Source organism: Panthera pardus, unplaced genomic scaffold, assembly GCF_024362965.1.
Source record: "Panthera pardus isolate Hobbes unplaced genomic scaffold, ASM2436296v1 HiC_scaffold_13, whole genome shotgun sequence".
Lineage (NCBI taxonomy): Eukaryota > Metazoa > Chordata > Mammalia > Carnivora > Felidae > Panthera > Panthera pardus.
Window position 1 is genome coordinate 42,002,558 of NW_026526688.1, and position 24,981 is coordinate 42,027,538.

General features: G+C 43.2%; 1 protein-coding gene across 5 annotated transcripts in view; it reads left to right on the forward strand.

Annotated features, from left to right (window-relative positions):
• ZMAT4 (zinc finger matrin-type 4) overlaps positions 1 to 24,981 on the forward strand; it is a 349,139-nt gene that overhangs the window by 49,857 nt on the left and 274,301 nt on the right. For all 5 annotated transcript variants that reach the window (XM_053901052.1, XM_053901051.1, XM_019440709.2 and 2 more), the window contains exon 2: positions 19,259 to 19,364. In XM_053901052.1, the coding sequence (XP_053757027.1) occupies positions 19,263 to 19,364 (102 nt within the window). In that variant the 5' untranslated portion in view covers positions 19,259 to 19,262. The remainder of the gene's footprint in view (positions 1 to 19,258; positions 19,365 to 24,981) is intronic.

Below are 24,981 nucleotides of genomic sequence, written 5' to 3' on the forward strand. Positions count from 1 at the left end.
TCTACAGCCTACTTAGGGCAACCTTGGCAGGTCCATTCTCCAATGCTTCAGGAAGGCTATTGTGAAGCTGCTCTCTCTGGGATTTGAACAAGGCTGAAGTCCGAACTTTGGAATTCCGGGATTCACAGAGGAGGAGAGGTCCTGCCTCTTCTCTGCATGGAGCCCATATGTCAGCTGGCTGCTCCCTTCTTTTGACATCTTGCTTCCTTTTGGGGTTTATCCTAATTGATGCCTGGTTCTATCTTGTTAAATACATTTTCACCCTCACTGCCCCCTCCAACCTTAGTTTTCTTTCTTTCTTTCTTTCTTTCTTTCTTTCTTTCTTTCTTTCTTTCCTTCCTTCCTTCCTTCCTTCCTTCCCTCCCTCCCTCCCTCCCTCCCTCCCTCCCTCCCTCCCTCCTTTCTTTCTTTCTTTCTTTCTTTCTTTCTTTCTTTCTTTCTTTCTTTCTTTCTTTCTTTCTTTCTCTCATGAACTAGCAAGTACATTTAGCCTGTGAGGTCGAAACATTTCAGAACAGCCTCTTTGTGATTCCTCTGCACAGCGAACACAGGTTTTCACCATGTTCTCCCAGCGGTCTCATGGGGTTCTTGCCATGTCAAGACTATCTTGCCTGAACATGAGCAATTGTCTTGCCTTCAGTCAAATTAAAGGATGCTGCTATTTTTTCAGAAGCTGCTCCAACCTGCAGGTCTGTTAGAGCATCTGAGCAATGGCAGCAGAGGCTGCATTATCTCTCAGAAACAGCAGAGTCGCCCAACTGGCACATGGCATCTGGGCAGACCAGAAACCTGAGTGAGGGCACTGTGTTTGTAATTGCCTGGAGACAGCCATTAATAACTTTAAACGTTTTGTCTCCTTCCCTGGGCAATCAGCAGTGTTGAGTCTTGAAACGAGAATATCCTCTCTGGAGAAGCAAAGCTTTTAAAAGTAGTAATGAAGATGCTTAAAATGTTCTATTTGATGCTGTTCAGCCATATTGATCTGGGAATAGGTCCAGGGTGTCCACACACTTTCAGGAGAAGATCCAAGTTACAGGGAAATGAGGGAGCCGAACTAATTGAAGATAGGGCTCTAAGCACTGGAAGATGTGATCTTTCTTGGTGGTTGATACACAGTCCACAGCCTCATTCAGCATGTGCATTCAGGATAAGTGGGATTGCTTCTAACATAGCCCCTCTCGGAGCCTGGGTGGCTCAGTTGGTTAAGCATCCAGCTTCAACTCAGGTCATGATCTCACGGTTCATGAGTTCAAACTCCGTGTCAGGCTCTCTGCTGTCAGTGCAGAGCCCACTTCAGATCCTCTGTCCTCCTGTGTCTCTGCCTTTCCTCCTCCCGTGCATGTGCACTTGTATTCTCTCTCTCTTTCTCTCTCAAAAATAAATGAGTATTTAAGTAGCCCCTTTCCCAGTGTATAGGGCATTCCGTATCTTTGCTTTTGTTCCATTGACACACAGTCCACAGTACTGAGGTCACCCTGTGCACTTCCTCCCTAAAGAACCTGTGATTTCTGCTCATATCACTGCCACAAATGCCTGAGTTCATACCCTAAACTTGCCACAATCCATGTGACATGAGGCAAGTCATTTAATTTCTCTAGGCTTCAGTTTCTGCTCTGTCAGATGTGAAATGAAGATAATTTTACTACCCCAAGTGAATTTAAAATGTGATGAGGGTATGTGGACTCACTTTGGAAAGTTAGATTTGTTGCTAATTCAAGACAAACTATTATTTCTTTAACTCCTATGTGCATGTATGCTTTTGTTTGCTTGCTGTTTGCTAATGTCCCTTTCTTCATCATTTTTCAGTTGTGAGGCCTACAGGTTATATCCTTGGGTATTTTTCAGAGGCCACGGGTTGGGCTGAAAAAGGTGTTCAGTGTCTATTGGTTGGGCTTTTGCTGAATTGTTCCAATTTTGGTAGTTTGAATCTTGGATTTTTTTGGGGTGCATTGTATACACAGCTTGTAAAACTGAGAGGAAAGAAAGAAGGGATAGATCCTGAGAATGAATGCATTGCCCAGCTGGATTCATTTTCCAGTTTTATTCCACATTGCCCAACCACCCCAAAATCATACTTGGCAACAGATCCATTCGACTGATCCTCATTTCACTGGTAACTCTTAAGGGGGGTCTTCATTGGAGCCTCTCCTATCGCCAGGATGTGTTGGTGAGTTGAAGGCACAAATTGCCCAGAAAGAAGACTAGGAACAGTCTCATGTATGACACTTGAGTACATAGAACTGGCAGCTGTTGAATAAATAATGTGCTTTCATGGAATAACCACCGTGGGTGTTGAAGGCTGGAGAAGAGCTAGGGACCTGGAAATAAAAGCCTGAAATATCTCAAACTGCTAATGCTGCTGCTTTGGGAAGGTCAGAGGAGAGTTTTTAGTCCAGCATGTGGAGGGAATGTCCATGCCCTTGGAAAGCCTTCTGCTCCCTGGAAAAACAGGGATTGCATTAGTCTGTTCCTCAGTTTCCATCGTGGTTCTATGCCCCTTTCCAGCATATAAATGCTATCTTGCAGTGAGCTCGACACCAGGGTACTGAAATTATGCTGGGTCTCTGATCCAGCAGAACGTGGTAAATTATATATATGGACCTTTGTCATGGTGCTGTGGAGCTGAGTGGTGATGGGGTAGGTCACCCACATGACATATGGGATGAAGGATCTAGTTTGTATTCATAATCAAGATCCTGGCAGTGGGGGACTTTGAGACAGTGCAGCTTAACGTAGAGGGAAAAGGTAGAGGTAAACCTAATTGTTTCCAAGCCATGACTTCCTGCACAAGACTCGAATTCAGGGCCTCAGATGCTTTGGATAAGTCTTTAGGAAATGTATTTTCTAATATTCTGTAGTACTCTGGTTGACTGGAGACTGACTAAGGATCAGCCAGATTGGAGCTCCATAATTATTACCTTCCTCTTGCAGAGATTTGAAGTGGATTAAGTGATTAGAAGTGCCTAATTGCTTATGGACTCCCTTTATGACACTGGCAGGTGAAGACAGCTTGTAAATTACTGCTTTCTCCTGACCCCCAAATCAAATGCAGCAACCCAGTCAGGATCTCTGACAAAACTGGGCAGGCAGGAGCTGCAACTGGCTTCGACTTTCCTGCCCATGAGATCTGGAATTCCACGAGAGCCTCAAATTATTCTCCTTTTGGCAGGTTGGAATTAATGAAGAGAGCTGGAATGTTTTAATAACGATTGGAAGATCCTTAAAACAAATGCCGAAACAACAATTTGATTTAAAAGCTTTGGAAAGATGGCTGGATTTGGAGTCAGGAGACATGGGGTTGAGTCCTTGCTCTATTTATGCTAGTTATAAAGACCTTATATTGGCATTTCCTTGGGCAGGTCACATGGGCTTTCTGGGCCTCAGTAACTACCTTCCAGCATAATTGTGAGGTTTGTGTAAAATCACTGTGTGAGACTATCAAATAGGGCATAAAATGGTTGGTTACCATATTAGTTCTCAAGAAATTGAGGGGTGGGCAGGAACCTGCTCTCTCTGAAGGCTCTAGGGGAGAAACTTTCCTTATTTATTCTAGCTGATGGTAGTTTCTGATGATCCTTGGGATTCATTGGCTTGTTGATGTATTAGTCCAATCTCTGCTTTTGTTTTCACATGGCATTCCCCCCATTTGTTTGTCCAAGTTCCCCTCTTGTTATAAGGACACTAATTAGGACCAGTCTTCATTCAACATGACCTCATCTGAACTTCATTACATCTGCAAAGACCCTATTTCCAAATAAGGTCACATTCACAAGTCCTGGGAGTTAGGATTTCAACATACCTTTCTTGAGAGGCACAATTCAACCCATAAGTTAGTAAATGTTGGCTATGAAGATGAGTATCTAGTAGCATTTTTCCAGATATCCCACAGATGTGGTCTGATTAGTGGATCAGGCTCAATTTAAGGCCATGAGATGATATGCCTTAGAGATGCACTTGGTGGGAAGAGGAAGAGTTGGTGAACTCACTTGGTCGTTCTGGGATGCCACTGTCATCTGAAGACACATTTGTTTATTTCTCTCAGTGTTACCTCCTGTTCCAGCTAAGACCCAGTGTGAAGGAGGGGCTAGTGATGGTGGAGGGAAGACATTACACTGACCTCTCCTTCCAGACCTATTTCTAATCATAGAACCTCAATTTATACATAGAGAGTGGAGCCCCTACATGAAAGTACTAAAACATCTGCACAAGTAGATGTGTGCTGCCTAGGTCTCCCTGGAGAAGGCCCTGTCTGGGACAGCCCGGACATGCCCCAGAGGTGCTTCTGGAGTTGTTCCCTTTGGGACCACCCTCTGGGCTCTTAATAATTTTCTGGATCAAAGAATAGAAACAGAAAGTGCAATTTAGACATGGTTGGCTACAACAGTGCATCTTAGTTTTGCTACTGCAACACTATCTGAAGTGCCTACAATGGTGCTGGGTACTAAGGACAGGGAAGAGCGAGTTCTGCCTCTAAAGGCTCCCAGTGAGTGAGGGAGCACACAGTTACAGGGGCACATTGTATCTGCTATGTGCAGGTGTACGCAGGGAGCTGGGAAAACCTAGAAAGGGGCCCTGGCCCAGCCTGGATGAGGGCAGGAGGAAGTGTCCCAGGGAAGGAACACCCAACACATGGCTGAGTGGGGTGATAAACAGGTGAAAACACAGCATAGCATTGCACATGATACGGAGGGAAGAACAAGCAGGGTGTGCTGTCAGCAAGGCGTGGCAAACCTTGGGAATGGCTGGAATCAGTTGGCAGTGCAGCTGGACAGGAGGGTTGCCTGGTCCCCAGATGCATTTACATTTCAGTGGGAGTTCACAGTTGTTCAGATTTCAAATGGCTTCTCATCAGAAACTGTAAGAGCAGCTAAGGTCCTGGAGGAAAGCCAGCCAGTAACTGGGGCCAGCTCCAATTTGGTGTGTTCCCTGTAAAAACACATAGTAATGTACTGTTTCCCCTAGGGTCACAGTGACTGTGGGTCTAATGACCTCTCCAAAGAACATCTCTTACTGTAGGACAAAATAACCTGTATTTTTGCTGCTCTTCTTGCCCTCTAACACCAGCATCCAATTGGATTCTATTGTATACGGCTTCCATTTTGTGGGGTTCCATAGAAGATTAGCCAGGGAATTCCCCTGGGTTCCAAGTGGCTTGAAATGTCTCATTAGGAATAACTGTGTGGGAAGAAACAATATTTTTCGTAGTGGGTAGGAAGTGTTACTGAAATATGACTTATTTGACATTACGGAACTTAGAATCAGTTCAAGTCTGATGGTATGATAGTAACTGTAACCACATTGGAGACCCCGAATCAAAAGAATGAGGAAATGGGATTCAACACTAGCCTATCTCTCTTCTTTGTGTATTATTAAATAGTGTGGAGCCTGTCTCAGGATACAACATTACCAGAAACAATTCTTTGCCTACTATTGCACAAATGATATACTGGGATTACATTTATGGACTCCTGATGAAGTTCTGGGGCTTTGGGAATTGATTGGGTCTCTGAATTTCTGATGGGGTGAGGTCCATAGTGGAGCCACCATGTGAGGTTTGCTTCACAAGGAGGCAAGTGTGAAGAAATACTCACCAACTGAGGGTTTTCCAGGAGATAGACCCTACAGAGTTAAGTGCTGGGGATGTTAGCTAAGGATGGCTCCGGGGACAGATGCTCAGGGAAGGGAGGAGCAGAAGCAGATTGGACAGCTGGGCTTTGGTGCAGATGCAGTAGTCTCAGCCAGCTTGTGAGGAGTTCTAGGGCTACAGAGGCCTGTCTGGGTTGTCCCATGCTGGGCTTTTCATCCTTGAATTCATCAGCTACTGGGTTCGGGCCACCCTGGGTAGGAGTGTGACCTTGGGTGAGACAGCTGTCCACAACAGAGGCCATTCCTGAAGGGGCAGACAGGTGAAGCCTGAACGCCAATTCCATTGCAGCAGTTAGGACAAGTTCTTCCTCAAAAGGGCATCTGCGCCACATGTGTCCCTGTCCGCCATAAGAAATTCCAAGTACTTACCTTGATGTGGGTCCAGACCACTCCGTCAGTAAGCAAGTCACAGCCCATTGACTTGGGAGGATGGCCTATTACTTTTTGCATGGTGAGAAGTAGAAATTGCTGCTTCGGGTAAGAATTGCTAGGGCTCAGTTTTATGTGAAATCAGTACTGAAATTTACTTCCTGCTCCGACCCTAACATCTTCACATGTCACAGATCTCTGGGCTTTATCATTCTTGACGAAATGCTTGCCTGTAAAATCTGAGGATGTGGCAGAAGAAGTGAGCCTACCCCTACTCAGATGCTCCTCCTCATCTCAGCCCCTCTCCATGACCCTCCTGGGATCTGACCTGCAGATGGTTTTTGTTGAGTATCTCTCCATGACTGGCTCCCACTGGTCAAAGTCACAAATGTCTGGATTTACCCAGGTTTAAATGGTGTCTTTGATTTCCTCCTGGACCAAAATGATTCCTAAAGTAAGAGTGTAAATATTCTGGACCTGGCAGTAAGGTATGAGGAAAGAATGTCATTTTAGGAGTTAGGTACCCCCATTTTGCCTTTGCCTTACAAGGAAAATATGATTAACTCCCATAATCTTCCTGGGTATCTTTTCTGAGTCTCTGTGCATGTGAAGGATGAGGTTAGGTGATCCTTAAGGCCCTTCCTAGTGCTGTGATTTCTTTATACATATCTCCATTGTGGGATGTGGACTCATCCCCTCTCTGGATCTACTCAGTTCTGGATTGCCTGAATTCCATGCCTCTTTACTTTTTTCCTGCCTCAACTTCTAGCTCCATCTGAAGTGTCCATGTTCCATGACACCGATCTGCAGTTGTGTTGAGCAGTCCCTTCCCACTCCCGGCAAGTAGGGCAGATAGGGAGGAGGGAGCAGGGGTGGTGGCATTGATTTAGGGTCAGTCTGGCTATCACAGAATAGCGAGGAGTGCTTTCAAAGGGCATCACCCAGCCTGTACTTGATATGCTTGCTCTTCTCCCTGAAGCCAGAAACTGCCCAGCCAGGTGATGAATCTATATCAATATGGTTTCTTTCATTACCTGGAAACTGCCCAATCTGTTCTCACCTCAGCTGAGAAGATGAGAAGAATTGATTTGGGGCAGGAATTTGGAAGGATGACCACATTAGGAGCTGGAGTGGTGTGATGGTGTGCTTCCTCCCAACATCAGGGCTGTTGCCAGACAGCCAAGCTGTCATTTCTGGCTAGGTGACAAGACCCCAATACTCTGATGTGAGGCACTTGCTCATTACCTGGCATCCCAGTGGTCATGACCATCTGCTCAGTTTGCCCCCTCACAAGATGGCAAAGCAGATTTTGCAAGACACCAGCACCAACATGCCAGGGGATGGGTAAGTGAAATATGCTCAAAACTAGAGAGAAATGGAGCAACCTTCCTAGAAGGTGCCACTGGTATTTGAAAAGGTACTCCTAGTTCAAATACCTAAAAAGGGGCTCCCAGTCAATGCATCAGCACAAAGGCCATGCCCTGAAATGATGTATGCTTTCTGATAAATCGCTTGGTTGTAGAGTCCCTGTTTTTACATCATATTCCCTTCAAATGAGGAATAGGTTGGTACTGTCCTGAATGAACATACTCAGTGAGGTCTGGGCTGTTTAATGCCATGACCCGGGGCCCTGAGCAGAAGAGTCAGTGTTAAAATCTTATCCTTAAAATTTCTGAGCTTTGAAAGTCTTTGGCTTCTTCCAGCTGCCTCACAAAGAACGTGAGCTGTAACTAGGTGAAAAGTACACTTGTGTGTAATTGTTGTCCAGATAGTCAAGCTATTAATGTTTGGGTTGAGTTAGTGAAGGCAATGCTAGATAAACGCTGGAATCACTAACCCTGGCTTAGTGCACTAGATGTTTATTTCCCAGTCACATAAAGTCCCTTGCACACCAGGGCTTGGGGATGCGGGGCTCTACTCTGCTTAGTCATTCAAGAGCTCTGGCTTTCAGAGAGCCTGCCTTGTTTACATGGGGCTTCCCATGTTGACCAAGACACCAGTTATCTAACCCACAGAAGAGAGAGCAGTTAGAAGACCATGCAGCAGGCTTTTTTTTTTTTTACTTTTTTTTTTAAAGTTTATTCTATTTATTGAGAGAGAGAGGGAGGGAGGGAGGGAGGGAGGGAGAGAGAGAGAGAGAGAGAGAGAGAGAGAGAGAATGAGAATATATGCATGGGAGAGTCAGAGAGAATCCCAAGCAGGCTCTGCACTGCCAGTGTGGTCCCTGATGTGGATCTCGAGCTCACAAACCGTGAGATCATGACCTGAGCTGAAATTAACTGAGCTTAACTAACTGAGCCAGCCAGGCACTCCCCTCCTCTCCTGCCATGCCCCATGCAGCAGGCTCTTAAGGGCCAGGCCTAGATGTGTGCATAGCACGTTTGCCTATATTCCATTGGTCTGAACTCAGTGACCTGGTATACTAACTATAAGGGAAGATGAGAATCGCAGCCTAATGTTTTGGGGCTGGGGAAAAGGGGGAAAAAATGTCTCTGTTAGAGTGGAGGATTCGTTTCCAGAAAATCATCTCTCATCATTGGTGCATACTTGGTATCTATCTTTCTACCTACCTACCTACCTACCTACCTATCCATCATCATCTATCTGGTTATCCTTTACCATCTTTAAAAACAGAATGAGTGCCCCTATGACATTTTCCAAAGCAAAGTTAAAATCTGGCAAGAACTTGTAGCTAGTCAAATGAATTTCTCTCATCCTGCCCTTCCGAGGTAATCATTATCCTGAATCCTGTCTATAAATATTATATATATATATGTGTGTGTGTGTGTCTGTATGTATATATATATATATATATATATATATATATATATATATATATATTTGCCAAACATTTTTAGAGTTGTATCTTACCTACATGTGTCCCAAGATGTCTATATTTGTATTTTACTTGTTTTGATTTTATGAAAAGGATTTGGTGTATGTGCTCTTTGACTTACTTTTCTCACGTAAACATTCAGTTGCTACAATTTATCCACATTCTGATGTGTTGCTCTGCTTCATTCCTGTTGTAACTCTACCTCCATCTATTTGTCTATGCTCCCGTAGATATGCATTTGGGCTTATGGCACCTTTTGCTATTTGAGCAATGCTACTATCATTATCCTTTACACGCCTGGTGTTGTATGTGAGCAACAGTTTTTTCTTGCCTGTAAACTAGGGACACAGTTGCTGGGTTGTTTAACTTGATGACAATAGTCTCTCTTGTCAAGAAATGTGTAAAAAAATCCTGTATGTCCATGCCCTTCCTAACACTTGATACAGTAAGATATTTTAGTTTTTACTAATGCCTTTATTTTTTATTGAGCATAATACACATACTTTTAGATGCTTAGCTTCCCCTGACAGTTGAGTTTCCTAAGCTCTCATTGTTTCTACTACTTCTTGCTGCATCCCAATGCAAGAGATGGCACAAGATCTCAAGTATCTCTCTGATTGGAAAATAAATTCTGACCGAGAGATTTCAGGGAAGGGACAGTCCTGCATGCAGGCTTTTGTCAATTTATGGATGGGCAGTCCTTAACTTGGCAACATATGAATTCCTGTGTCTTCCCATCTTGGCCGCTCCAGACGCTTATATGTGGACTCTATAATTTTGCTGATTTTAGGAAAAGCAGCCGACAAATGGAGGCCAAACAGGATTCCTCAGAGAAGCCAAGTCAAGTCTGTATGCTGTAGTGGAGAATGGAGCTGAAAATGTCCGCTGGCTGACTGACAGCCAATGCAGCAGCCTCAAAGTACAGATTGCAATAAGACTAATAGTTTTCCCAGCAGCAGCTTGGTCTGTCTCATCTGTGCCCTCCTCTTAAGTTGGATACAGGTGCAGAACTGTGCCTCTGAGCCCTGGATGTGATAGCTGCATTTAAATCTGCCCTCAATCTGTCTGGCTCAGTAGGGGCAGCCTTGTGAAGATAAATCATGTAAACAAGTTATAGTAATGGAATACTTATTTATGAACGGTATTTTCGAAGGCTTGTAACCACCATTAAAAAGAAAGGCCTTGTTGTCTTTTAGCTTGTTAAGAAAATCAGCCTGTTTTGAGTATGCACCTTCTTCAAACAGGAAGCTAATGTATCAGAAAGTGAGCAATCCAGGTTGCTTTCCTCCTCTGAGTGGTGGGGGAGGGCAGGAGCCTAGTTTTTCAAATATGAGTGGCTTTTCCACACGGGTACACAACCCTTTAGTCTGATGGGATGAGCGACAGAGAACATAAGTGTGCTCTACTCCCTCGTGTTTTCTCCTCCCCTCCTCTCCTTCTCTCTTTGGGCTGGTGATCTTTTTTGTTTCTCTCTGCCTCTGACTTTCGTTCTCTGGTAGGGGTTCTGGTTTTACTTTGGCTTGAAGTGACAAACCAGCAGAAAATCTAAACTCTCCGTGCACAACCTATGTCTCCCCTCTGAAAGTATCAAAAAAAAAAAAAAAATGCTTCTGACCCACTGACCGGCAGAGGTGCTCATGTTTCCCCATTAATATCCTATAAAAACAAATGATGTTTTCCCCGACGAGAGTGCCCTGTCATGCTGCCCAGACTTGTCGGCTGTGTGGAGTTATTGCCAGACACCTCAGGCCCTCCCCCAGAGGCCTTTGAAAGGGCCTTTTGGAAACCCAGATAGAATGGCTTTCATCATTTGGAATACCTGCTGGCCCCAGCTGCCTCTGTGCACATCCTCAGCCTCTACTGTTAGGTGGAAGCAAAGGTCCTACGCTGGAATCTTAGCAAGGACGTTGAGCCGTGCAGCGAGTGGAGATTCTAGGAGTGGGAGAGCAAGAACCATTGTCTACCAGCAAGGGCATGAATATTTTATTTATGTGTAGATGGAGACAGATATCCTGTTTGTATTTATGTAGAATGGTGTATGCTGGATCTCAGGATGTGAGCCTTTTCCATAAGATCACCCTTGTGGGTGTTGTTCACTGCTGCAAACCTAGTGTCTAGACAGCACCATGCATAGTAAATGCTCTATAAAAATCTATGATGAATGAGGGAGGAATCCCAGGGGCCTGTATGATGTGCAGGACTTGGGTAGAGGCCACTTGGTGAGTTGCCTCACAAAATCTGAGGGGCTAGAGTGGGTCTGAAGCCTTGGACTCTTCATGGCCCTGGGAGCCTACTACTCAGACTTGCACATTCAGACAAAGGACAGGGGGCCATACGGGGAGAAGCGGCAAGAACCCAGGCATTCATGCCTCCTCAGATGCGGCAGAGGCACACGTGCATGCCCATAGGACTGGCCCAGGATGGAGACACTGCTGTTCTCCTTCCCAGATGTCATCGGGCTAGCCTGTGCCACATGTAAATGAGACCGACAGATTCAGTTCCCTGGCCCCCGGGGCTGAGGGTGACACTTGTGTGCCCAGCAGTGGCAGATGCCTCTGAGTCAGGAATCACAGAGCCTGGTTTTACAAGTGAAGAAAATGGTGCCATTAAAAGGCAATTATTCAAGTGATGTGAGTCAGCGATGCAGCTTCTGGCAATTCGAGGGAAGGGAAAGAAGTGGTGTGAGGAGTTTTCCCTCTCTCACTCTTTTTTAAACAAAGCTCAAGCTAGATAGCAGAGCTTGCACCTGCGTGTGGATGAAGTACGGGAAGGGCTGGACTGCCAGATTCCTTTATGTGAACAACATCAGCAATCGACCAGAAAGGGCTCCATCCACAGAAAGGGGGGATCCAAAGATTCTTTGGGCTGGTTGTGTCTTTGACCTTTACTGGATCTCAGCTTCTCAGGAGGTTCCAGGTTCCCCTGTCTGGCCATCTGTAGGGTGTGTGGAAATTAAAGGAAAGGGTGTGATGGAGTCTGCAAGCCCTGTGAGCTGGGTTGGGGCATCTGTTTCTTTTGTGCTGCACTGTGCTTTTCCCTGCCCCCTTTCTCTAGTGTCATTTCACTGAAGACCAGTACACTTTTATTTCTGGAGTATGTTCATGTCTGTTTTCCTTCTAAGGCTGCTTGGTCTGCTGCCGTGGCAGCTAGCCCTGCATTACCCCCTTCTCATGGAGAGAGGTGTGAAGGGGACAGGACAGACCCTGCTCCCACCTCATCATCTGGGTTCCTGGGCCTGAGTGGGGGTGGTTGGTCACTGTAGAGATGTCGACTGAAGCCACAAGTTTGTCTCACAAATCTTTGTCCTTTTATTGTCAGGAAGGCTAGAGGGAAAGGACAGTGGCAGGTTCTGAAACAAGAACAGAGTAGAGACCAGGCTGCAGCCACAAGGTGGCTTCTGGTTCTGGGGCCCTTTTACAAGTGGAGTAAAAACTCAGAAAGATCACAAAGGCTTATCTGTTTCGCGCTGAAAATGGGCCGGCTCTCGTTCTCCTATCTTTCCCCTTTCTGAGCAGAGTGGAATCCCCTCCAGTATTGATAAAACAAAGCAGGAACAATTTTCATACCCTTTGGATATTAGTCATTTTAAAATATGGCTGCATTTAAATAGCAGTGGCATGGCTCATGTCTGTTTCACGTTCCTAACCAGGGGAGGTTTCATTTTAATTGGTGGCATTTTGTCTACTGTTCAACTTAATGAAAGTTGAAAGAAGACAGGTCCAGTGTCTCTGCATTAGGCACAAGAAGCAGAGGGTCAGAGCTGCCAGAGTGGTGGCCTTGTGAGGGGTGGGCATGTGAGGATCTTGGACTGGGTGAAGAGGAGTCAGCCAGACTGGACAGAAGGGAGTGGTGTTTTTTTTTTTTTTTTTTCAGGGTATCAGGGTGAGAGGAAAGAAGCAGGTACTAGATCTGTGGGTGAGTTGGGCTGCAGAGGCACAGACTCTCTGGATGTACAGACAGAAGCAGAGTAGAGTGTCTGGGAAGATGAGAAGGTTGATAATGCATCCCAGCTTGGTTCAGATAAACACAGGGAAGAGAGTTTGGGCCCTAAGGAGTTACAGTTTGCATGGCTCCACCTGGACAGTTGGGGATCTCTAGGCCACAGCATGTTAATTCTGAGGAGGATGTCTGCCCTCTATTTTCACGTTAAGTGCTTTTATGATGCTCCCTAGACTGGCAGTAAGGGAACCAACTGAAGGGCTCACTGCACTGAGTTCTGTCCCAGAGAGTCAGCAGAAGTTGAGGGTTAAGCCAGTGGGCTTGGTCAGCCCCGGCTTGGCAACCTGGTTGCCACTTAGGAGCCTTGCGACCTTTTGGTAATCACTCAACTCTTAAGCCTCAGCTTCCTCATCTAGAAAATGAGGCCAATGACTCTACCTGCCTCACTTGATGGGAATTAAATCAGGTGTTAAGGCCATTAACACTAAGCCTGGCTCAGGAGCAATCCTCCCTATGTTTACAATAGTAAAATAAAATATTTATGCCTTCTGGGGCCAGAGCTTTCATGAGGGTCAAGTGCTATTGGGAGCATCTTTAAAGGAGCCACAGTCCCTGATACTAAAGAGTCCACAAAGTCATATGGAGTGGCAGTTTGGAAATTCAGAACTCTGTCCCTATAGGCAAGAGTAGATCTTTGGTTGAAATTGCCACGGGTCTGAAATACTACTTTTAAAAAGGCTAGTGTGGTGAGAAAATGGGTGGAAAGTAGGTTGTTATAGATTAGTTTTCTTTTAATATTTTGTAAATGTTATTTTATTCTTGAGAGAGAGAGAGAGAGAGAGAGAGAGAGAGAGAGAATATGAGTGGGGGAGGGGCAGGGAAATGGGGGACAGAGGATTTGAAGCGGGTTTCTTACTGACAGCAGTGAGCCTGATGCAGGACATGAACTCACAGACTATGGGATCATGACCTGAGCCAAAGTTGGATGCTCAACCACCTGAGTCACCCAGGCTCCCCCTTATGGATGAGTTTTATAGTTAAAATGCCAAAACCTATGGCAGGACACCCACTGGTGGTGATCACCAAGCCAAGGACTCCTCTCAACATGGGACTGGGGTGAAGGATGCCACATGGGCAGCAGGACTGCTGTGGCCACTTCAGAGCTACCACAGTCAGTGGCTGTGGGTCCAGAAAGCTGGTCTAATTCAGATTTTGGATGGCATGTGCTTTCCTTTGTGTCCCACAGGGGGCAAGTCACAGCCAGAAGAGCTCTGGGTGGGTGACAGAGAAGGTGGGAGAGTTCTCATCAAACTGCTCCATCTGCCAGTATCGACACCTACTGGCAACAAAAATGGATTTAAATGTTTATGAAGTATGGAGTCCTCATGGGCATATGGCCTGAGTATCAGCTGGCAGTGGAATTTAGTGGAAGTGAGCCATTTTTGTGGAGACTATTGTTAATACAAAAGAGGAGGCTGGTGATGACAATCAAAGTTATTATTTCCACACACCAATTCTCCCTTTAGTCTTTAATGTGGTTCTATTTATTTCTTTACTTAAATATTGACAGAATCCCTCCTGAAAATAAGAATGATGATAACACAAAATTAATAATATTCATTATAATGGTGGTAATATCCAGTTTTCAGTGTCTGCCATATACTGCAGTCTTTGTTAGATGCTCTCTAATCCTCACAATGAACCTGTGACCATGTTTCCCCTGTTACACAAATGAGGAAATGGTGGCTCAGGGAGGATGTGTAACTTTGCACTCAAAAATCTAGTTGGCAAGCAACGAAACATGGATTTGAACTAATTTCTTTTTCCTCTGAAGAGCCCTGCATGGGTTTTAGGACCTTTGAGTCAGAAGCTATTTTAGCATGATTGGAAACAGAATGGAATGAAGAATATTACTCTTGGCCATGAAACCTCAGGTTTCTCTAGCTTTTCAGGCTGTGTCCCTGAAATCTGTGCTTGAGAAGCAGAAGGAAGCAGAGGGGAAGGCTTCATGTCTGCATCTAAAGATCCTAAAAAAGGCCATTCCTTGTACCTTGAGAAATGTTTTGGGACCTGCTGTTTTCCCTCAGTCTCTCCTCCTTCCATCTGGGTCTTGAGCTTTGTGTACCCTTCTTTCCCTTGAATTTCGCTGCCTCCTTCCCTTATGTTGCATTCCCAGGTAAGTTCCACTGAAGCCCCTTGTATATATCTTCTCATGCCAACTAGTAATATTTTTCTCCATGCCAGCAAAAAGAATTGCAACCTATTGGGTTTAAACCCATTTCCTACTCCTCTACTCTAATCCTATTCATTCTTAAATGTTTAACTCTTATAGAGCCTTCTTAAAGAGTTCCTTATAATCGCCTTGTCTTCTCCAATCCTCTATCGCTTTTTACCAGCCAAATTACGCTTGCTGCCTGTGCCTTAGATATTCTGTGTGCATCTATCTCTTCTCACTCAATAGCTCATAAAGATTTGGAAGACAGGAGTTGTGCCCTCTGTTATTCCTGTGCTTCACACATAGTGGATGCTCAGTAATAATTATTGAACAAACAAAAGCTCTCTCCCTCTATATTTCTTTTGTTTATATGCCTAGCTATACCTCTGAGCCTTACACTTGTCACTGCTACCAGATGTAAATAGATTTATTACTGTATAGAGACCTAGGACAGCAAATGAGAATCTGATCAGACTCCTGTTCTACTACTGCCTCCAACTTCCCTCTGGGCTTCTTTAGTAAAATAAAGGTAGCACTGTCCTCTGTGAATACTGAAGAGTGATAGGTTATTCAAATCATCAATGTTTGCTTTGGAACGTGCCTGGGTGGGGAACACTGAGGAAATTTTCATTCAGATCAGTTTCAAATCCAGGAAATCAAACCGCTTCCTTCCCCTGCTCTTCTATCCCTCCTCAGAATGTTCCAGGGCCTCAGAATGTAGTATAGTCAGCATGTCCTCAGGTTGGAGGTCACTACACCTTGGCTCTGATGAGACAGTGGGTCTGACTGGTTACTAACTGATCAACAGCCCAGCTGTCTCTGCTCTAGCTGCTGATTCAGGACCATGGACAAGGCTAAAGAAAGGTAGTCTGGTTTTCCCTCCTTGTCCTTAACAGTTCATCTGTACTTTTGAAGCCCAGAGAAGCTGAGAATTCTATTCTAAACAAGCCAGAGGAAGGAACAAATGGCAACCCTCTTCCTGGGGAATTCCACTCTTTGAATCGTAAATCAGGCTCTTTAGTTGTCTAAAGTGACCTACACAGAGAGAGTTCTCTTTTCTTAGGGAAAAGGCCTTATACACAAACCAGTCTGACACTTGCCTACTAATTGCTTCCCACTGGAATTTAACTTATTCAGGTTTTCCATTTGGGCTTCCTATGTTTCAGAGGGGTCTTTATTGCCATTTTACTGCATATGGGCTTCTTCAAATCGATATTCTTATATAAAACAGTGGAAAAAGCCATGATATTCTCTTCTTCCTTTGAATTTTTTTTTTAGTATACACATTTTTATATTCTGCCTTTAAAGCTATTTCTGCTGCACAGCTGCTTTACCGAGACTCAGACTCCTACGGGCCCTACTCGGTCCGACACGTACCTTGAATATCCTTTCACAGTGTTTGATTTCTGCAGTCGGTTGTATAATGAGGAAGGAGTGTGCAGTGAGTTTGGAGATTCCTATTAACCAGGTCACCCATGAATCTATTTTTGTGCACTTCTTTATTAGAAATAGCAGGGAACATGATGATATTTAAACACAACTACTTATAGAAGCTTGGCTTAAAAAATACACCTTAGTAAGTTTTCTTTTCCCATTTGACATTTCAAAATGTTGTACTACATTTTCCCATCATCAAAATACCTCTTCTCCATTTGCATTCTGGGATGTGAATAGAGACCATTACACATGATGATGGATATTTTGGATGGTCATTTGGACTTGTGATCCTCTGCCTGATTTAGACCATCTTTGAAATGGTCATTCTGTTCTTGGCACTGCCTCTGAAGATGGACCATAAAGAAATAGACACAGACCAAGATGGTAAGTCAGGACGGGTTCAGAGTAGATAGAAGAGAGCTATCTTTAGGTACTTGAGAGAGGATATCTCATGAAAAAGGATAGTAGAATTTTTGTATGTTGTACCCAAAGACAGGATCAATGAGTGAAAGCTTCAGTGGGACAGATTTTGATTCAACCTGAAAAATACCTAACTGCTAGAGTTGCCAGACTCTTTGGAACAGGTTGCCATGTTAGGTAGTGAGTCTCCAGGCACTGCAGGTGCTAGACTCCAGGCTGACTGAGTTTTCTGCCAGGAATGAGCCTTCCAGAAATAACAATCCACTTCAACTATGAGAGTCTATAGTCCTTACTACCTGGCATTACTGTTGGTACTCAGGGCATTGAAAAAGCAGAGTCACCATCATCTCTTAGGAGCAAAATCTGTGAATCTTCTTGAATTTTGGAAATCAAATGCCCCGAATGGGCCACTACAGCCAAGGACAAGGATAGAAAGTGAGTTTGCAGTTGTTGAGGCAGGAAGCTTTTTATTCAGGCAGATACTTTATTTTGTAGTCCAGCTACAAAATTAGATGATTTCAAAAATCACTTAAACCACTGTCCTTTATTTTGTTGCATTGGTTAAGACCTGGCCAGCATCTTATTAACATTAGGATATTATTAAAAATGTACTGATGATCCCTTTCAAATGAAGAGAGTTTTACAGTTTATATAGTACCTTCTTCTATATTTCTCCTTCTAAGTTTCACCACGGTTCTCTAAAAAGGCATGGATAATATTTTATCTTAATTTGTGTAGGGGGAAACTAAGACTGGAAGGTTTAGTGACTCATCCAACATCACATGGTTGGCAAGTAGCATGAGACCTGGACTGGACCTGGCATGGATTTGTCATGCATGACTCCAATTTCCACACTACAAATTTCATTTTACCTCCTACCTGCCAGGTAAAATGTAAGGACTATGCCAGAGAGCAAGGTGTATGGAGAGGCAAGAGGATTTCAGACAACAGGGATGTGGTGAGCACCTTGGAGCTTATCTTGCTCCCATGCCCTCATTTGATATATGAGAGTGTTTGAAGTCACATAGTTGATCATTGGCGTGGCCATATTTTCTGTCTGGAGGTAAAATGAAATGGAGTTTCTGTGTTGGAGGAAAGCATTCTGATGCGCTGGCATGTGTCTCTACGGTGGTAACTTCACACTACAGCTGCTATGAGATACCTTTGTGACAGATCACTTTCACAAGTGTGAGACCCTTGGCTGCACTTTGATTCAGGATTGGGGATTCGACAATATGTTTATTTACCTTTGTGGGCTCAATTGTGGTGTGTAATGGCCTAGGTGGCTTTTATGAATATCAGTAACCCTAAATGTGGAAGAGTCAGCATGGATGATAAGAGCTTCTCGCTTTACAGGGTATAGGCTTGCAAGAAAAGTTACAGTTTATCCTGATTTTATTTTTTAATTCTGTAATATAGCTATCGAACTCAAAACTAAATTTTATATTGCCTATAAGTTTCTTGACAAAGCTAACTTTTTTCCATGACTACAAAAATAATATATGTTCATTGTAGGAAAAAAATAAAATTACATAAGTAATTACCTATAATCTCTGAAAGATAACTGCTGTTAACACTTTATTAAAACTTCCTGGGATGCTTTCCTATGCACTTATACATATTTTAAAACAAATTTAGTATAATACTGTACATACTGTGTTGTAAACGGTTTTGTTGTTAATGGTAAACTTTGTCCTATTTCATTAAACATTCCTTTAAAGAAGAATTTGATTTCAGGGTGCCTTGGTGGCTCAGTCAGTTGAGCGACCGACTTCAGCTCAGGTCATGATCTCACGGTTCATGGGTTTGAGCCCTGCGTAGGGCTCTGGGCTGACAGCTCAGAGCCTGGAACCTGCTTCAGATTTTGTGTCTCCCTCTCTCTCTGCCTCTTCCCCACTCGTGCTCTGTCTCTCTCTTTCTCAGAAATAAATAAACATTGAAAAATTAAAAAAAAAAAGAATTTAATTTGCATTTGGATTTGGAAGGCACATCGTATTCTAGAATGTGGATGTCTCAGAATTCATTCAACTTCTTTCTTATGTTGCATGTATTGAATGCTTACAATGGTTTGTTAATATAAATCACATATGAAAATATCCTCTCACGTAAATCCTTGGCAGTGCACTAGATAGAAATCTGATTTGTCAGAAAGAGAAAATTAAAGGTGCATTTCTATTTTGTAGGGTACCAGCAGTCTTGCTGGGCATTTATGAGAAAATTATAAACTCTACACTTATTGTGGTTAACTGACATGGTATCACCTAAGGTATAGGGTGGTCTCCCCAATGCTACGATTATGGGGTCTGTTACTGTGCTCCTAGCTTTTGCACACAGTTAATGTCCTGCATAAACATCAAGGCAGTGGACTCATTTTTCTTCTGTTGATTCTCCTTTAGCCTGATGAAGTCCTCCGATATCGATCAGGATTTATTTACAGACAGTTACTGCAAAGTGTGCAGTGCACAACTGATATCCGAATCTCAGCGCGTGGCTCATTACGAGGTAAGGACGGCTTTTCCCATTTGATGTTTTCAGTGGAAGAAAGAGTGGTGCAGACTTGGTGTGGGACTTGAGGACAGATCCTTTTCGTCTCAGGGCATGTTTCAAGAGCCACAGGGCTTGAGCCTTTACATTCTGAGATCAGGCTGGGGCAAATGTGCATGTGTGGGGTGGGGACAGAGGCCTAGGGACATCAGTCTCAGACTCTGGCTGCTTCCCAGATTCTGTCTTTTTATTTTTACTTTTTTTTTGTGACTCAGCCCCTGGAGACTCAGTGGGCTTTCTCTACTTGTTAAATCTGTCATTGCTCATCCCTGAAGTTCCTTTCAGGGACACAGGGCAGGATGCATTAGTGCCAGCTTCTCTTTCCTTCTATGACCCTGAAGATAAGCTCAGAGGCCTTTTGTTAATCACTGTCCAGAGAGATGGCAGCATCAGTGATTCAGCATCAAATTCCTTCCACACGATGGCTGCTGCCCTACATGTGTTTATCAGCATAAGGGCTTTGCCTGTAAAGTTGTAGCAAAGTTTTAAAATCCAAATACTTTTGAAGGACATGATTCAGTGGCTTTGGCTTTTTAGGGTGGAAGAACAAATAGTTGCCTTTTAATCTTCTACTGAGAACAGAGAATGAGAGAAGAAGGGTTGGCCAATGTTCTGGGTGGGGACCAGGTGCCGCACATGGGGACAAGGGGATGCTGGGTGCCCCCAGATGCTGAGTGCTGCCCAGGGCATATTCACCTTCTGAGAGAACATATACCAGTGGGAACACAAGTTTTCAAGTGTAATAACTTGTGAGTAATTTTAGATTGGAGGGCTTAGCCAGCAATTTTCTTTTTGTCTGACAAGTCTGACAAATGCCAGTTGTCACTGTCACTCACCAGACTCCTCTGAGCCTCCGGTTCCTCTGTGCACGATAAAAAAATAAAATTAAATAAAAAATAAAATTAACATGCACATGCACACGCCCAGAAACACAATAAACTGACCCCATGTACTTCCTGGGGTTTTGTGGTGACCAAATGAGACCTATTGAAATAGTATTTGTGAAAATGCTTTGGAAGCTGTAAAGTGTGCTGAACATACAAAATTATATTGCTTTTCATTATTAACTCCATTGCAGCAATATTCTGATGCAGGCAAATAAAGCATGCTTTTCTGAGAAAACTTTTAAAAATCAGAATCTGTGAAAAAAAGTTAGCATATTCTTTTGTCAGTAGGCAATCAAGTGTTACAAGTAAATGTGAGCTCAAAAGAATGATCTAAAATGGAAGATATCCATCTTCTGATATTAAGAACTTTCTAATTTTGGTGGGTATTGCTTTATAAACACACATGGTTTTTATTAATATGATTTCCTCAGTTAAGGAAAATCAGGGAGTTCATTCCTACTCTCAAATTCCATAGCTTCCTATTAGCCCTTTATGTTCTCCCTTTATTAGACTTTTTGTGTTCAGTTTTAATCTTCTTACTAGATTCTTGAGGGCAGAAGCAGAGTTTTATTCATTTGCTCTTCCATAATTCCTGGAATAGTGCCTGCACATCACAGATGTATAGTTAGTGCTTGTTAACAAAAATACCTTGGTGACACAGTCCAGCACTGCTTTATTGTTAACTGAACTAGAAAAGTAATGCCAGAAAATTGAAAAAAAAATTTTTTTTAAAGAAAAAGATCTTAGCTGCTCAATTAAGGGTTTAGTTATTTGAACACAGGTTTTCCTGTTACCACTCTGTATCCTTGCTGTGGCACAATTTAATTGTTTAGAGAATGGGTTAATATTTGTTGCATGTAGCATAGATGAGATAGAGAAAAGAAAGCCGTCAAAATAGATCTGCAATTAACAGTGTTACACATCATCAAAACAACATTCAACACACTTCCATTAAGCATGGATGGGGACTCTAAGTGATGGTTCACTCCCTGCTTCCAGGCAGAGGTGGGGTACTTCTTTCCAAGACAAACAGCACTACACATGGTTGTTGCAAAGCTGCTGGGGATGTGAACAGGGTTCACACCTCCTGAGCAATCCGGTCTTACCAGCTTCCGTTAGGAGGCTTCCCCAATTTTTCATCTCTAAGAGGATGATGGCTTCCATCCGATGATCTTGAAGGCCATTTGAGAATTGATAATCTGACCCTGTTCATCTTCCCCCTCCCACCACATACACTCTCTCTGCTGAAATTGCATGAAGAGTGGGTCTCTATGAGTGTGAAATCCCACTCAGGTCATTGAAAATGTTATCACACTGAGTCTCAATGCTCTATCACTGATGTATTGCTTTAGCTTGATTTTACTCAACTAGAAAATATTCCCAGCTTCCCTACGGGGCAAATCAAAAAGAATCCACTGTGTACTTTCTGCTGTGTCCAGCACTATTAGTATTTGTTATTACAGGGAATTCTGAAGCTCTATGAGAAACAGTCTCTGCCCCCAAGAAGCTCATAAACTTTGTTGGGCGGAAAAGCCATGGGTGGTTCAATGTGGTATAAATAGGTGTGTGATACTGAGGATGTGATCTGTAGAATTCTGCTGCCTGCTTTGAAGGAGCTGCTGATCTGATGTGATTTAAACAGAGTGTTAATTCTTCTGCCCCTTTGACTTTCTGATATATGCTATGTAGTGCTGTTAACTTTTTAGGTTTTTTCATATTCCAAATTCTAAAGAGCAGGTCACCACTAAGAGCTATTATGGCCAAGAAAGATTTGTTGGGAATGTCATGAATTATCTAGGCCTTGATGGATGGGTTAAGTTTAGGGGTTGCTAGAATGAGAGGCATCTCCAAGGAGCTATGAAGAGGATTTGTGTTAGGGAAGGGCAGTGCACTGTAGTATGTAAGGGTCACGTGGGGTCAGAAGGTAAAGGAAAGGGGACTTCGTACTTTCCTGTGGCTCTTAAGCATTTGGTAACTTGACAGCATTTCTGAACGACAGTCCATTGGTGGTGGTTAAGGTGTATTGTTAGGAAACAAACAGCTTTGGTATGACTTTTGCTATGGAACTAGTGTGCCAGCCTTTTGAAGTAAAAGAGAAAAACACAACAGATGGGTTAATGCTTAATAGCTGCATGCCCCATTTAAAAGGCTGAACCTTTGTATAGGAGGACAGAAAAACCTAATATATGTCTAATGGACCAAAAACACTTCCATGCTATACTTTTAAAATCTCTTTTTGCATATGAAATCCTGAAGTGGAAAAAATGGGAAATATAAAGACATTATTATTTTTCTTACTTGCTAAGCATTAATAACATGTTAATCTTTGGGTGGAAAATATAATTAGATGTTGTCTCTGCTCACTGAGTCAATAGAACAAGTAGGCACAGAAACAGAGGGGGAAGAGAAAGCTTTCACGTGTGCCTTTCAACATGCCTGGATGTTATAGAGGTTAGCAATAATTTTCTAGTGAGGCCACTTGAGCAGTTGGTTGTAGTTTTAAGTGGCTAAAGAATAATTTTCTGCAAAAGGAAAGAGTTGCTTGCATGAGTGAAGGAGTGAGTAGTTTTCTGGCGTGTAGGAAGAAGAGGATTTGTATACGGAAGGCCATGAGAAATGAACTAAAAAAGACAGGGATTTTTTTTTTTCTTGAGTAAAGCTAAAGGAAAAATATGAATGAGTGATCTAGAAGGAAAGAGAGAACTCTTGTCAGGCAGAATCAATGAAGTCAGCATAAATGGGCCATTTCCTGCTGCTTGTCTCTTCCTGTGTAATTAATTGTTCCTTGCAAAATCAATGACTCAGGTATACTGGCACCTTCAAACAAGATTGTATGCTTCCTGAAGGCAGGCAAGAGTCATGCACTGAGTTTCTTCATTTACTTCTACAGTGTCAACCCTAGAGTTTGACCCATTGTGGCTCGTAGGCACTTGTAGGTTGATGAAGAGGCTGAAGTTGGGGACTGGTAGAGGGAAGCAGTGGGTTAAGTTTAATGGAAGCATTGATGGGTGTGCCAGAAGAGGCATTGGTATACATTGGGAGTCAACCTGTACTCAGGAGCTGGGCTCAAGGTATAGGTGATGGCTTTGTAGTTCTAAGAAAGACAATTCTCTAAATTGATGAAAAACCTTTCAAACATTTCTGAGTCTTGAAGTAATGTCAGTCTTGATAAATGAACCCCATTAAGCCACCCAGGAGTGGCAGAGTCCAGGACTGTTCTCTAGTCAGGGAAACAGCAGGCACATAGAGTCTACAGAGGCACACAAACCAATTTTTCTTATTTCACTTTTTTTCAGTGTCATCCAACAGATGACACTGATGACCCTAACTTCTACTTAATCCAGGGGAATAACCAAAGGATGACCTTTTGGTCTCTGTAAATCTGGTAGTAGGTGGGATGTAAGTGCTTTGTGGTTAGTGATAACAAGGTAAAAACTGAGGTTCTTCATATGTGCTGATTAAAGCAGCATGATTTTTTTCTACTACTAAGCCTTTAATGACTTTTCTCCCTTCATCTCTCATAGCTTCTCAACTTTGCTTTTTCCTTTTCTTTTTTTCTGAGTAAGCATGCAGGCTGGGCAACTCCTTTTCTATGTATGAGAGTAGTTGGTCAGTATCATGTTATGTTTCTGCAACCTGTCAGCCATACTAACTGGACTTGAGTTCTGTCTGGGTTCACTGGGTCAACAGCCATCCTGGGTATTGCAGGTGATATGCTCCTGGAGATGCAAATGCTACCTGGGTGAGGACAATAAAAGATCTTTATAGCAAGATTCCCTTGGAGATGCTTCTTTGCACTGTGCATTGAGAATCACTGCTTCAGTCTCTCCAAACCTCTTACAGTCATGACATGCTTAATTTCTCCCAGATGCTGTTAATACCATTATTGGCTCATTTGCCGAGGCTAACACTATTTTTGTTACCCTCTGTAATGTCAGAGGATTTCAATCTGTTCCCCATTGCCTAATGGTCTTTACCTCTGTTTCTTGACCATTTCATTGAAGACTCTTGAGCTTCTGTAAAGTTTCTAACTATTCTCATATTTTTCCATTGTTTTTATTCCAGCAAGTCCAGTCATTTTATCTTTTATCAATTATTACTAGTCAAAATAGTTCACTGGAACACAAAATAAATGGTTAATAGAGAGGCTACCATGAAGCAAACAACAGTAGACTGAAGAACACTCTCAACTCAGGGCAACACACACATTGGCTATGAAACGTTGTCAGATGGTGTGTGCTTAATGCTCATTGGTTAAGGGTTGGTAGAGTGTGCTCTGTAGCATGAGTGCTCATTTGCTGAGAGCATATGACATCGCTTGGTGGATTTTAGGAGCCAGGCTGTCTTCCATTGGCTAGAACTCAATCACATGGTCTCACCTAGCTACAGGGGAAGTTGGGAAAAAGAATTTAAATGTTTAAGAAAATGAAATGAGTTCAACAAACACATAGGATTATCTCTGTTACAGTTTACTCCTCTAGTCACCAGAAATCCATTCCATTTTTCTTTTAACACATAGAGTACATGTCCCTTCTCCATGGAAACACCCGCAAGCCCTACCTAGTCACTTTGTTCAGCTCAAATTTCAGAGTCTCCAGGGAGGGAGTAAATCTCTCCCTCAGATACGATGTGATTCCTCTGGGCTCAGCAGCCTGTGAGGAAAACAGGAAGGTCACCCCTCCTCCTCC